Genomic DNA, 14,789 nt, shown 5'->3' on the forward strand with positions numbered 1-14,789 from the left:
AATGAACGTTAGTATATTGTAAATGTTTGTTTCATAAATCTGACCATTTAATGTTTCTTCACTTTCTACAGGTTTTTCATGTTAAAAGAACAGTATCATCAACGTAGAAGTTGAGTTTCATAATGTTGGCCTGAGGAAAATTTATGTCAGCTTAAGTTTTTGTCGTGCTGTTTTTATTTACACAGTTGAATCCTTGACTTTTCTTTACTGATTTCTTCTTTCCTTGTTTTAAATCCATTTCAATCTCCAATGATAATAAGATGTAAATCTGTTTATTGTTTTCCGACCAATCTGACATCATTAACTCCATCTTCTGAAGATAAAACAAAGATATCCATCAAACATAAACGCCGCAATATTTGAGTTTATTGAAAAAGTTCCACTGGTTGAATCTCATGAACATATTGAATATAATCTACATATAGTGAAAAGAAAAAGTAAACAAGTACTAGAAACATTAAAACTAATAAAAACAACTGAAGACAAGCCAAAACATTCAAACTCCATTCAACCACATTTACTTCCACTAATTATTCTCTTATTATTATTATTATTAATAATAATAATAATAATAATAATAATAATAATAATAGGTATGTGTTCATGAATTTTAAAGCTACTTGGTAAAATGTGAAAAATTCAAATTAAAAATCAGACGTGAGACATTGAAATGACTGAATAATGATAAAAAACGACAGTGTGAGATTTGTGGACGTGAGAAAAAAAAAGTGTATCAACACAAAAATAAGACGATAAATTCACACGTGTTTATATGTATGTTTTATAAGTGGCCTCATCATAATCAATACAGAGAAACTATGCATGTGATGATAACGTCAATACAAGCAAAGACCTTCAGAATATACGATCAAATCAATGAAATATTCAACAGAAATGAAAATTATCTGATCTTTATTGTTGGATGTAAATGTATGTTAATGTGTATTTTTCCATTATACAGACGATGATGGAGGTGGAATTAACTGGATCCTGAAAATCAAACCAAACTCAACTATTAACTATTAAGTATCTGTAAATAGAATGTTGGACATGTGGAAGTCAAATGTCCAAATGTCCGTCCAACCGGGACGTGTCCGAATGTCCACGTGTGAATCATGAGCAAAGTGATGAATGAGCTGAAGTGATGTGAGCGAGCGGTGAACGGTGAACGGTGGGTGGTCATGTGATCCGGTGGTGGGCAGTCCCTGGTTTCAGAGGCTCATGAGCAGACAGAGTCCACAGGAGTAGACCAGACTCTTCACTATGAGGACGGTGTAGAATCCACAGAGCAGCTTCAGCCTGGTCTGAACCTGGAAGGACACTGATGGACGGAGGGACGGGAGGAGATGAGGACACAAGGACAGGAAGACACAAGGACAACAGGACATGAAGATACAAAGACATGAAGATACAAAGACATGAAGATACAAGGACATGAAGATACAAGGACATGAAGATACAAAGACATGAAGATAACAGGTCATAAAAACACCAGAATATAAGGACATGAAGACACCAAGACACAAGGACAGACATTTCTAAAGGATCCGTTAAACAACAGTCAATTCCAGATCCTGAAAATTCCAAAGCGTTGACGGATCAAATGTAAACGTTCAACATTGGTGGACACATGGTGTAGTGAGTTGACTGTTGGATTAGTGTCATGGTGTCCACTGGGGGGCAGTGTAACTCCTCCTTTGTCCTTTGTGCTGTTTGGTTCTGGGCCTAGGTCTTTGACAACACTGGGATTTTCCAACTTTTCAAATGTGGAACAGAGTGGATTTGACATTTGTGACTGATTGGAGCCTCGTCAAAGCCCTGAGTTTATATCCAACCATTTGAAAAGTTGGGATTTAGAAGGGAATCAGGAACAAGTAGCATCCATTTCTAAATATTTTCCACCATATTTTTCCTGCTCTGACTGTAAATAAGAATTTTCTACCACAACTAACCATCTACTTTCATCACATCTCACTGAGGAAGGAAAATCTACCATTAAACTATAAGGGAATATTGGTGTTTGTAAATTATATGGACATAAATATTGGGACACATCATGTCTCCAGCTGTCAGATGTCCTGTTCATGAGGATCTGACATAAAAACATCAATATTTCCTTCAAGTTTAATGGGAGAAATTGAAGATAAAAATCATAAAACAGGCAACAAAGTGAAGAAAAGCAGCCAAAGTATTTGATAAAATAAACAAAATTATAGAAAATAATACGCAACAAGAACAAAATAGAGTAAATAAAGTGAACAAAAATTAATGCAAGATTTACAACAACAAAAAATACATAACATGAAAAAATGAGCAAAAAAAAAAAGAAATATTGGTGTTTCTAAATTATATGGACATAAATATTGGGACACATCATGTCTACAGCTGTCAGATGTCCTGTTCATGAGGATCTGACAGAAAAACAGCAATATTTCCTTCTAGTTTAATGGGAGAAATTTGAGAAAAAAATCAAAACAGGCAACAAAGTGAAGAAAAACTGCAAAAGTATTGGATAAAATGAACAAAATTACAGAAAATAATACGCAACAAGAACAAAATAAGCCACAAACTGAACAAAACTGCAGAAAAAATACTAAACCAATGTACTTTAATAAATGAGTGGATGGAAACACATGGTTTTGTTGCCTTTTTATGATTTTTTTTCTTCAATTTCTGTCATTAAACTTGATGGAAATTTTGCTGTTTTTATGTCCAATCCTCATGAACAGGACATCTGACAGCTGGAGACATGATATGTCCCAATATTTATGTCCATATAGTTTACAAACACCAATATTTCATTCTTTTTTTTTTTTGCTCATTTTTCATGTTATTTATTTAGTTGTTTTTTTTTTTTTTTTTTTAAATCTATTCATTTTTGTTCATTTCATTTGCTCTAAAATTATGGAAAATAATACACAACAAGAACAAAATAGAGAAAATAAATGAACAAAAATTAATAAAAGATTTACAAAAAAAAATAATAACATGAAAAAATTAACAAATAAAAAAATAATTAAATATTGGTGTTTGTAAACTATATGGACATAAATATTGGGACACGTCATGTCTCCTGCTGTCAGATGTCCTGTTCATGAGGATCTGACATAAAAACAGCAATATTTCCTACTAGTTTAATGGTAGATTCCGCTTCCTCAGTCAGATACAACCTCATATCGTGTATCTGCGTAACTTTTGCGCTGCTTCATTTTGCATTATTGGCTTTGATGTGAAAAATGGGACTTAGTGGTGCTACGAGGCTAGCGATATGTGGTGGTAGGTGCGGCAGCATACCAGCGCTGTCCATGAGGAGGCGGCGGCTGATCTGCTGTGGTTTGTGCAGAGCTGGTGGGTCTGCTGACCTTCTCTGTGGAGGACAGGAGGCTGAAGCTGGAACCTCTGAAACACCAAAGCACATCTATGTCAGTGCTGCTGCTCTGAATGAACCCAGGAAGATCAACTACAGTGGGGGGGTGCCTTGACAGCTCGCCGTTATTCATTTTCATCTTGAGCAGCTGAAAATATTGATATTTGACTTTCTATCCTGTCGACTCTGACATCATTAAGTCCATCAAACAAACAGATCCATCAAACAGAAACGCTGCAATATTTGAGGTTATCAAACATGTTACAGTGGTTTAATCTGATAAATGTATGAAATACAATTGACATTTACTGGAAAGAAAAAGAACTATCAACTAAAAACAAACCAAAACATTCAATGACATTTACTTCCATTAATTATAATAAAAATGTGTTTTTGTTTATGTATATACTTCAATAATCTACATTTGGGTGAAGTCAAGGGAAGGTTAACATCTGGTCAAAACAATTAAATGACAATAATCTACACCAAACTTAGATTTCTGGGTTGGTAATTACGTATATTTTCAGGAAAATGTATTTTAAAACAAGAAAAGCACTCAGAGAGCGCAGACCTCCACCAAGACAGATCTGCCCCCCCCCCCCCATCACAACCAAAATTTAATCATTTCTTCCTTTCCTTGAGCCAGTATCAACATTTCCTGAAAATTTCATGAAAATCCATCCATAACTTTTTGAATTATCTTGCTAACAAACAAACACGCAAACAAACAACATGCACGCAAACACACAAAGCAAAGCAATCACAACACCTCTTGGTGGAAGTAATGAGAAAAGATTTGTGAAAAAAACATGTAAGGAGTTTTCTGAGTGTGTACGACGGCGTATTAGGGCCACATAAGAAAAAAAAAAAAGCTTGTCACTATTCTATTTTTTGGTTGTTTTTTTTTCTAATCTGTTCATTTTGCACTGTGGGGCCTTAGAGTTTTGTCATTTCAGTTTTCTATATGTGATGCACATATGGCAAAAACTGACAATAAAACTGACTTTGACTGTGATTGGATATGACAATAATCTACAATTACTGGAAAGAAAAACAACTAAAAACAATCAAGAAAAGACAAAAATGCCACAAAAAAAAAAAAAAAATCAATTCAATCACATTTACTACCAGTAGTTATAATAAAAATGTTTTGTTTGTTTATGTAAATACTTCAATAATCTACATTTACCGGAAAGAAAAAGCAAACAGGCATCAGGAACAGTAAAAATAATAACAACTGATAATAAGCCAAAGCATTCAAACTCCATTCAATGAGATTAACATCCAGTGAATGTTTCTATAATAAAACTGGTTTTGTGTTTGTGTGTACCTTAAAAGCTACTTGGTAAAATGTAAATAAAGAGAGAAAATTAAAAAATCACCTCTGAGACATTATGGATAAAAGTGAGAAAAAAACACATGTATTATATATATATATATATATATATATATATATATATATATACAGGGTGGGGAAGCAAAATGTTTAATATTTTGAGGCAGGGATTGAAAGACAGTGTATGACCAGTTAGTTTATTGAAAGTCATGAGAATTTATTTGCCACAAGAAAATTGACATAATAGAAAATGTTTTTATTCTATGTGTCCTCCTTCTTTCTCAATAACTGCCTTCACACGCTTCCTGAAACTTGCGCAAGTGTTCCTCAAATATTGGGGTGACAACTTCTCCCATTCTTCTTTAATAGTATCTTCCAGACTTTCTGGTAATAGTTTTGCTCATAGTCATTCTCTTCTTTACATTATAAACAGTCTTTATGGACACTCCAACTATTTTTGAAATCTCCTTTGGTGTGACGAGTGCATTCAGCAAATCACACACTCTTTGACGTTTGCTTTCCTGATTACTCATATGGGCAAAAATTTCTGAAAAGGTATGGATAATAGTGTTGGGTATGATTATGACATCAATATATGTTTGGTTTCAAAACAACTGACGTAGTGCCTACTGAGAAAAAACAACTAAATGTTCATTGTAAATTTTGCTTCCCCACCCTGTATATATATATATATATATATATATATATATATATATATATATATATATACAGTACAGGCCAAAAGTTTGGACACACCTTCTCATTCTTTGCATTTTCTTTATTTTCATGACTATTTACATTGTAGATTCTCACTGAAGGCATCAAAACTATGAATGAACACATGTGGAATTATGTACTTAACAAAAAAGTGTGAAATAACTGAAAACATATCTTATATTCTAGTTTCTTCAAAGTAGCCACCCTTAGCTCTGATGACTGTTTTGCACACTCTTGGCATTCTCTTGATGAGCTTCCAGAGGTAGTCACCTGAAATGGTTTCCTAACAGTCTTGAAGAAGTTCCCAGAGATGCTTAGCACTTGTTGGCCCTTTTGCCTTCACTCTGCGGTCCAGCTCACCCCAAACCATCTCGATTGGGTTCAGGTCTGGTGACTGTGGAGGCCAGGTCATCTGGCGCAGCACTCCATCACTCTCCTTCTTGGTCAAATATCCCTCACACAGCCTGGAGGTGTGTTTGGGGTCATTGTCCTGTTGAAACATAAATGATGGTCCAACTAAACGCAAACCGGATGGAATGGCATGTCACTTCAGGATGCTGTGGTAGCCATGCTGATTCAGGTTGCCTTCAATCTTGAATAAATCCCCAACAGCGTCACCAGCAAAGCACCCCCACACCGTCACACCTCCCCCTCCATGCTTCACGGTGGGAACCAGGCATGTAGCATCCATCCGTTCACCTTTTCTGCGTCGCACAAAGACACGGCGGTTGGATCCAAAGATCTCAAATTTGGACTCATCAGACCAAAGCACAGATTTCCACTGGTCTAATGTCCATTCCTTGGGTTTCTTGGCCCAAATAAATCTCTTCTGTTTGTTGCCTCTCCTGAGCAGTGGTTTCCTAGCAGCTATTTGACCATGAAGGCCTGATTCACACAGTCTCCTCTTAACAGTTGTTGTAGAGATGTGTCTGCTGCTAGAGCTCTGTGTGGTATTCATCTGGTCTCTAATCTGAGCTGCTGTTAATTTGCGATTTCTGAGGCTGGTGACTCAGATGAACTTATCTTCAGCATCAGAGGTGACTCTTGGTCTTCCTTTCCTGGGGCGGTCCTCATGTGAGCCAGTTTCGTTGGAGCGCTTGATGGTTTTTGCGACTGCACTTGGGGACACATTCAAAGTTTTTGAAATTTTCTAGACTGACTGACCTTCATTTCTTAAAGTAATGATGGCCACTCGTTTGTCTTTACTTAGCTGATTGGTTCTCGCCATAATATGTATTCTAACAGTTGTCCAATAGGGCTGTCAGCTGTGCATCAACCTGACTTCTGCACAACACAACTGATGGTCCCAACCCCATCAATAAGGCAAGAAATTCCACTAAGTAACCCTGACAAGGCACAGCTATGAAGTGGAAACCATTTCAGGTGACTACCTCTGGAAGCTCATCAAGAGAATGCCAAGGGTGTGCAAGGCAGTCATCAGAGCTAAGGGTGGCTACTTTGAAGAAACTAGAATATAAGAGATGTTTTCAGTTATTTCACACTTTTTTGTTAAGTACATAATTCCACATGTGTTCATTCATAGTTTTGATGCCTTCAGTGAGAATCTACAATGTAAATAGTCATGAAAATAAAGAAAATGCGAAGAATGAGAAGGTGTGTCCAAACTTTTGGCCTGTACTGTATGTATATATATATATATATATATATATATATATATATATATATATATATATATATATATATATATATATATATATATTAGTGCCGGACAGCGGTTAAATTTTTTAATTGCAATTAATCGCATGGATTTCTGTGATTAATCACAATTAATCGCATAGTTATATTTGTGTATGTGCGTGTGTGTGGGGGGGGGGGCGTTGCTGATCATTATTGTTGGATGTAAATGTATGTAAATGTGTATTTTTCCATTATACAGATGATAATGGAGGTGGAATTAACTGGATCCTGAAAATCAAACCAAACTCAACTATTAACTATTAAGTATCTGTAAATAGATTGTTGGACATGTGCTTGTCTATTTCTAAAGCAGTGGTCCATGAAATACCCACAGAAATCCCCCCCCCCCCCCCCCCCCCCCCCCCCCGTCCAGAACCTTCACCTTGGTGGGTCTGTCCCCTCTCGTGCTGGACCATGCACCAGTATTTATATGAGCTGTTGTGGTTCTGATGGATGGTTCTAATGGAGATTCTCTGTCCAGACTCTTGGACCTCCAGCTGTTCTCCCTGGGTGTCGAGCAGATCCTCCTCAGTTCCGTTGTCCTTCTGTCTTTTCCAGGAGAACCGGACCTCAGGAGGAAACGTTCCTGAGGCCACACACATCGGGGAGGTCTTCCCGTGCAGGGCCATGGATGCTGCCGGGTACACGCCCACCACGGGCTTCACCACCGGATCATCTGAAGGTGGACATGGTGAGCAACATGGACTAACCAAGAAACCACCACTGAACTATAGAAGCGCACCATGAATGAAGAAATAATCAACTGTTAAAGCTCATACCTGAACCCCTCCAGCCATGAATGATTAGAGCTATTACACACTAACATGCACAAAAATACACAAAAAACACAAACAAAAGCACTAAAATAAACCAAAATTAAGATAAAATACACTAAAAACAAGCAAAAGCACTAAAATAAACCAAAAATAAGATGAAATACACTAAAAACACAAGCAAAAGCAGTAAAATGAACCAAAAATAAGATCAAATACTCTAAAAACATAAACAAAAGCACTAAAATAAACAGAAAATAAGTTAAAATACACAAAAAAACAAACCCAAGCACTAAAATAAACCAAAAATAAGATCAGATACACTAAAAACACAAACAAAAGCACTAAAATAAACCAAAAATAAGATCAGATACACTAAAAACACAAACAAAAGCACTAAAATAAACCAAAAATAAGATCAGATACACTAAAAACACAAACAAAAGCACTAAAATAAACCAAAAATAAGATAAAATACACTCAAAACACAAACATATTTTATCTGATCAAAGAAAACTGTCAGTTTATCATCATATAATCACAGAAGCTATTTATTAACAAAAGTTATGACATAAAGATGTTAAAGTCATGAAACAGTGAAGTACAACATATTTATTATATCTGATTTAATTGATTCAATATATTTACCTTTATATGTTTATTAACAGCTATTTTACTATTAGTTCCATTTATAGTACTTTCACATAACATAGGCTATTAAATAGAATAAATATATGTGTAAGACACAAATGTAAATATAAGTGTGTATTTGGGTATTATTTTAGTCTTTATGCTATTAATTAAACACATTCATTATCATGTAAAATGCAAATGTAAACTTATATTTTACCCAATTAACATATTTAACACCACTGAGCATTAAAAGTGCATTTAAAATATGATTCCATTTATTTTTCTCATCATGTAAAACATGTTTTTGAATCTGCAGGTTTGTCTGAATGACTGAGATGTTTGAACAATATGATCATCATATTTTAAAATAAAATCACAATTAAAATTTTAAACAAATGAATTTGTCACTTGTGTTAAAAAGTGTATGTAAAAACAACCACATAAATAAATGTTGACTTATTTTGAAATAATGTAACCTAATGACTTGATGTATGAACATTATAATTAATAATATAATTGTGTCCATTTGTCTTAATGTGAACAGTTTGTAATACAGGTTATTGACATGTAAATAACAGTATCATTATACTTATACCATATTATTGAACTTATATTTTTGTCACAATTAACTTAACATTTAAAATGCTTTTACAATACAATTTAATTTATTTTTTACATCATGTATCAGATGTTTTTTAATCTTCAGTTGTTTCTGAATGACTGAGATGATTGAACTTCACTTTTATCAGGTTTTATAAAATAATAAAAATACACATTTTGTTTTTTTTTTATGAAAAATATTTTCTATTGAATAGAGACAGTTTAAAATATAATTAAAGTTTATTTATATAAAAAAACCTGCAAAAATAATTATTAACTTTAAATAATAAAATAAAAACATGTCAAACCTGAATCAGCACAAACTGACTTTAAACACATTTGACATATTTACAAGTAAATAAATGATATTAAATGTTGATTCTTACCTGTTACATACAGTTTAGTCCCAGAACCAAAGATCAGGAAGTGATTAAATCCTTTCACATTGAAATATGTTCATACAAAAACCTGTAGGCATCAACGCCGTGGGCTGACGTGGGCTTAATGTGTCCAGATGCCGAACCAGGATCAGATTCCAAATCCATGATGTGTTTGTCTCATTTTCACATCAACAGGACAGTTTTGTCTTTGTCTTTAGTGCATCAGTTGGACCGTTTGTTCAGTCCTTTAGTCCACATGGACTGGATCTGGACCCAGTGATGGATGGATTCACATTCATGGTCTCCAGAGGATTCACTTGAGCTTTGAACTGGACAAACACACCAGTGGTTTTCATGGACTGTTCATTTTCATGGATCCAACTCTGAGTCCAGCATTGGTCCGTGTCCATGACTCTTCAGGTTGATTGTGTTTGTCCTTTGGATTGGGATTTTTCTGCTCAGTTTTTTCCAACATTAAACCTGTTCAAATGTGTCAAATTCACTTGAAAATATGAAATGTATGGGATTCAAAGTGTCCTCAGATCAGTTAGTTTGTGTCTGAGATGGAACTGAAATATGGGATGGTTGTCAAGGTTTGCTGTTCTGTTCATGTCACTAATGCTGGTTGATGTTTGTGCATCTGGAGGTTTTTGTACAGACTTCAGGTGTCTTTTCTCACTGTGGGTAAACTGACATAACAGGCGCAGTAGTATGAGGCTGAATGAGAGGGTAGAACTGTCTGGATCTGCAACTCATAACCTTTACCTTTATCTACAGATGAGAAGTCAGCTTTCTGAGGATGATTATTATTGTTATAAATGAAACCGTCGCCCTTAAAACGGAGAATCAGTTTAACTGTTTCTGTGTCTTTCTTCTGGAACCAGCCTGTAAAACTCGAACACTTCTGAGTTCCTCCACAGCTGAAGGAGACTTGTTGACCGACTCTCCTGGTCAGTGTTACATCCTCCTGAATCAGCTGTGTTGCCGTGACAACCAGCGCTGTAGACAAACAGAGGTGTGGATGAAGGTTACTATGCCGGCGTGTTGTACAGGTAGAGTGTTGTTGCTCCTGATTGGCTGGAAACACTGACCTGAACACAGACAGCACAGAACAGCCGGCAGCAGCAGAAGCATTTTGTGTGGTTTCTTCTGGTGAACCTGGGGAGAAGTGGCGTCTGCTGCAGCTGAGGACGAAGCAGGACGAGCTGTGACATCAGACCGAGGCCGCCCGGTTTGGAACAACTCCTCCGACCTCCCATCAGCCCCTGCGGCTCAGCCGAAGCCACGCTGTGGTTTGGAGAGGGGAGAGGAGGCAGGGCTGGTTACCATAGAGACGGAGGAGCACATCCTGTGTGCAGGTGCACATCAGTGTTTGGACCTTAGAGCTGGTTACTAGTGAATAGAAACTCCATCAACTCAAATGTCTCATTGAGGAAAAGTTAGATTTGTTTCCTTCAAAGGTTAATTTTCTAGTGCAAAAGTGTCTTGTCAAGGATATTTTTGTTTTTAGGCAAAAGATTAGAAACAGAAGTTTGGTGAATTTCTTGAAAATCCTTTTTGCAGTGAATATTAGAAAGAAAACCAACACAAACTGTGAGTTCAACAGTGAAAATGATGCACAGACACAGGGATTCACACATCACTGACAATCAATTAATCAATCAATCAATCAGATTTTATTTATATAGTGCCAAATCATAACAAACCAGTAATACTAATCAAAGTATATTCAACCCTGAATCTACCTTTAAATCTGCTCCATGGGTCTATAAATTATGCTTTGATGGTATATTAGCAGTCATTTAGGTTCAGCTGTGGTTTTCCGGTGTGGAGCTTAGCCCAAATTTGGTGCTTTGTTGGTGAGTCTGAGCTGAATGTTCACCCCATGTTTATTTGTGAAGTCAAGAAATAGGATATGAATGTGAATGGATTTAGGTTTTGTACAGAGGTCGCCTCAAAATCAACCAGAATGTAGGAAATCAAATGTGCTGAATTCAAACCTTAGCCATGTTTGTGCTTTACCCAATGTAGCTTAGGTATTGTCTATCTACAGAATGCCACCCCACCACCAGAAACATGGAGGAGGAAACATGACACCAATCACTTAATTATGTCCAAGCCTCTGTCTTGTGTGGCTGCGTGTGCGGCAGAATTTGGGTCACACCCACCAAATCTCACTCCAAGGAGAAGTTGGCAGCCCTGATAAATCCCTATAGTATTGAACTTAGTTTTGGTAATCTGATATATGAACTAGAAGGTGATGCATGTTATGGACCTAAAGCAGCCAACCGGTGGAACAGGCCAAAGTCTACCATGATATCAGCAGTGTTGAGGGATTTATATGGGGCCATTATTGTAGCAATATTATTTGCAAATGCGTGTGGAGAGTTGAGTGTCCGTATTTCAATCTGTCTGTGCGCAGTCGGATTTGCAAATGTGTAAATGAATCTGTAAATGCATGATGAGATTTGTGTCTGTACAACAATCTGCAAATGTGTAAAACAACCTGTGTGTGTGTAATCAGATTTGAAAAGTCAAAGTATTTTCACTACAAGACCCAGAAATACAGACAAATCATTGGTTTCAAGTCAAGCGGCTTCTCGATTGGCTCTCTTTACACACGTGAATTTTGCTACACTTCTGCCGTGACAGATCCACAAATGCGTAGCGGGATTTGTCTGTAAAACCAGGGTTTGTGTGCCTGGGCTCAGGCTGCCCTGGGCTCAGGCTCACAGGCTCCCTCATTCTGGCTGCGTTCGGCTTTGCTCGCTCTTTATATTGGTAGTAATACAGCCTACATACCACCAGTTGGCGGTATTTTAAGGGTACATGACATTACTGGGCTTAGTGGTGGTTGCAGTGACGTGCAGTCAGAGGAGGCAGGGGAGGCAGAGCCTCCCTTGTCAATCTTGAAAAGAAAAAAAACTTGACTATAAAATAAAATAAATGTTGATCGTTGTCAGCTGGTATGTCCTATAAACTCATTTTCCGTTCGAATCCAATATTTTTATTTATTTTTATTTTTTTTTGTCAATTAGAATAGCAGAATTTCAGCATGCTCCATTCAAATACAGGGAGGAGGCAGCGCTGTGCTGTGCCTCCAGGAGAACTGTCTCCTCCCCTCATGAACTCTGCTGGTACCCGATGAAAATACTGTGTCGCTGTCCCTCTGTATATCGCAGTTAAAATGCTTTCAAACACTCTGATTATGTGCTCTATCCTTCCATAATCTGCATAACGTATGGAATATATTTCTGTAATGTGTTTAGGCTCGCAGATAATTCATAAAACCACAGTGAAAAAGTCACTAGGGGAGGCAAACAGTACCCCTGCCTCATGATAGATGGCGCCTGTGAGTCCACAGATTCATGCGCTTATAATCTTCTTCGTTCTTTTTTATACACTTTAATTCACCAGGATCGGCGCATGGATTTCATGTACAAATAAAGGTAAGACCATAAACTTTTTTTATTTTTAGTTTGAAATGGCTCTTTTTGAAGGTTTCTTGTTGAGTTCCTGCCAGTCTACCTATGCAGACTTGATGCAGAGCCCATATATATATATATATATATATATATATATATATATATATATATATATATATATATATATATACCATATATATATTTGTAGATCTGGCTCTGAAAGAGTCAGTGCCTCCCCAGCCATGAACCCCACTGCATGTCACTGGGTGGTTGTACCCATAGACATACGTGTACCTGCAAAGTTGCGGGCGATGGAATCCCAGCTGCTTGCTGTAAGTATATTTGTTTCTGGGTTTTTTTCTGCAGTTTTTTTTTTTTTTTTTTAATCAGTAATATTGTTGAGCTTTCTAAAAATACAACATTATCGAGATCTGTGAACAAGTTGCGTTTGCTGGGCAAACCGTTCATCGGGTTGCACTAGCTAGCTAACAGACCTAGCTTAGATGAATGCCACAGATTAGCAGTCCTCGGTCACAGAGATGGGCGCTGCTGAAAGTCACAGCGTAACATCATTGCGACTTAACATGAAGGCAAAACATTTGGTTATTATTCAAGATAAATAAGCTGGGAGCCTACAGCGTTTGTCATAAAGCTGGGGCAGGATAACAGCAACAAAAGAGAGTGAACTTGTGACAACAACAAGGGATTAGTTTACCTAACATTTCCCAACATTATTGTACATGGTTACTCACATTGTTAAAATTGCACTAAAGGCCAGTAATCACGAGTTCTGAATTGGTGTAACTGTGTGCAAGTGTGCATTTTCCTTAAGACTGTTGAAAAGTCAGTGGGACGGTGAACGTAAATAATCAGTAGCTATCTGTAATTGTCTTTGGGCTTTGCATTTGTTATACAGGTTAAAAATCTTGTGTGTGATATTTCTGTAGGGTCAGAGTGCCGGCTCAGAGAAGAATGTGGTGTCTGTGGCCAGAAACCTGATCACACTCATCCAACAACATCTTGATGGAGGCAGTAGTCAGGCAGGAGCACCTGGGAACCTCTCACCAAGAGCAGCTACTGTCTTCAGTCCTCCACCCAGCACAGCTGCTGTTTTCAGTCCCCCAACCAGAACAGCCACCAGTATGCAAACATCAGTATCATCAGAAATGCAAAGGTAGATTAATAGTTAAATAAATATGCTATTCCCTCCAAAGTTCGCAATGTTAATACAGTGTATTGCATTGGAGCCACTTTGCAGAGTTTTATCAATGAGTAGAACTGAATACAATACATACATATGACACACAGTAGTTGTAATTATTCTTAATTGTTTGCCATAGATCTTTTCCAGGTCTTTTCAGGGGAAAGCGTAGGTTTTCAAATGCACCATGTACAGTCACTCGCAAATGGCAGTGTTTTCAGCTTTCTGTCCTTCCCTCTCCTGCAACTGTGACTCCAAAGGAGATGAGCAGCTAAAGTTTTGCCAGGCAGGACTTGGCATGAGAATGGTTTCATTTCCAGAGGACGCAGCTCATGATGAGGTCAGGTGCTTTAGTGTTTTATGCCCAGCCATCACTGTGCTATTTATTAGTTATAAGTCCAGATGCCATTTGGAATACCATAACAGACAGTACTTTTTTATACATGTAGAGAAAGAACACAGTAGGCCACATTCACTTACAGTATTTATTAACAAAGTTATTAAGTGTTTGCATGATCAATGTGCTGATGGTACACCTTTTTTATTTCTTGATTAAATACTGTAATTTCACATGTAACTCAGAAAATAAACTAACTTTAGCAGAGGAATACCAGACCCTGGTTGTCATATACAGTGCTATGAAAAAGTATTTGCCCCCT

General features: G+C 36.9%; 1 gene segment (V, D, J or C); it reads right to left on the reverse strand.

The window, feature by feature from the left end:
- Positions 1–9,737: 9,737 nt before the first annotated feature.
- LOC115439346 (Ig kappa chain V-V region L7-like) lies at positions 9,738–10,715 on the reverse strand. The segment is given in 2 exon segments: positions 9,738–10,503; positions 10,596–10,715. Coding segments are annotated over 2 exon segments (381 nt in total).
- Between the last annotated feature and the right edge of the window lie 4,074 nt (positions 10,716–14,789).

Source organism: Sphaeramia orbicularis, chromosome 19 (genome assembly GCF_902148855.1).
Source record: "Sphaeramia orbicularis chromosome 19, fSphaOr1.1, whole genome shotgun sequence".
Lineage (NCBI taxonomy): Eukaryota > Metazoa > Chordata > Actinopteri > Kurtiformes > Apogonidae > Sphaeramia > Sphaeramia orbicularis.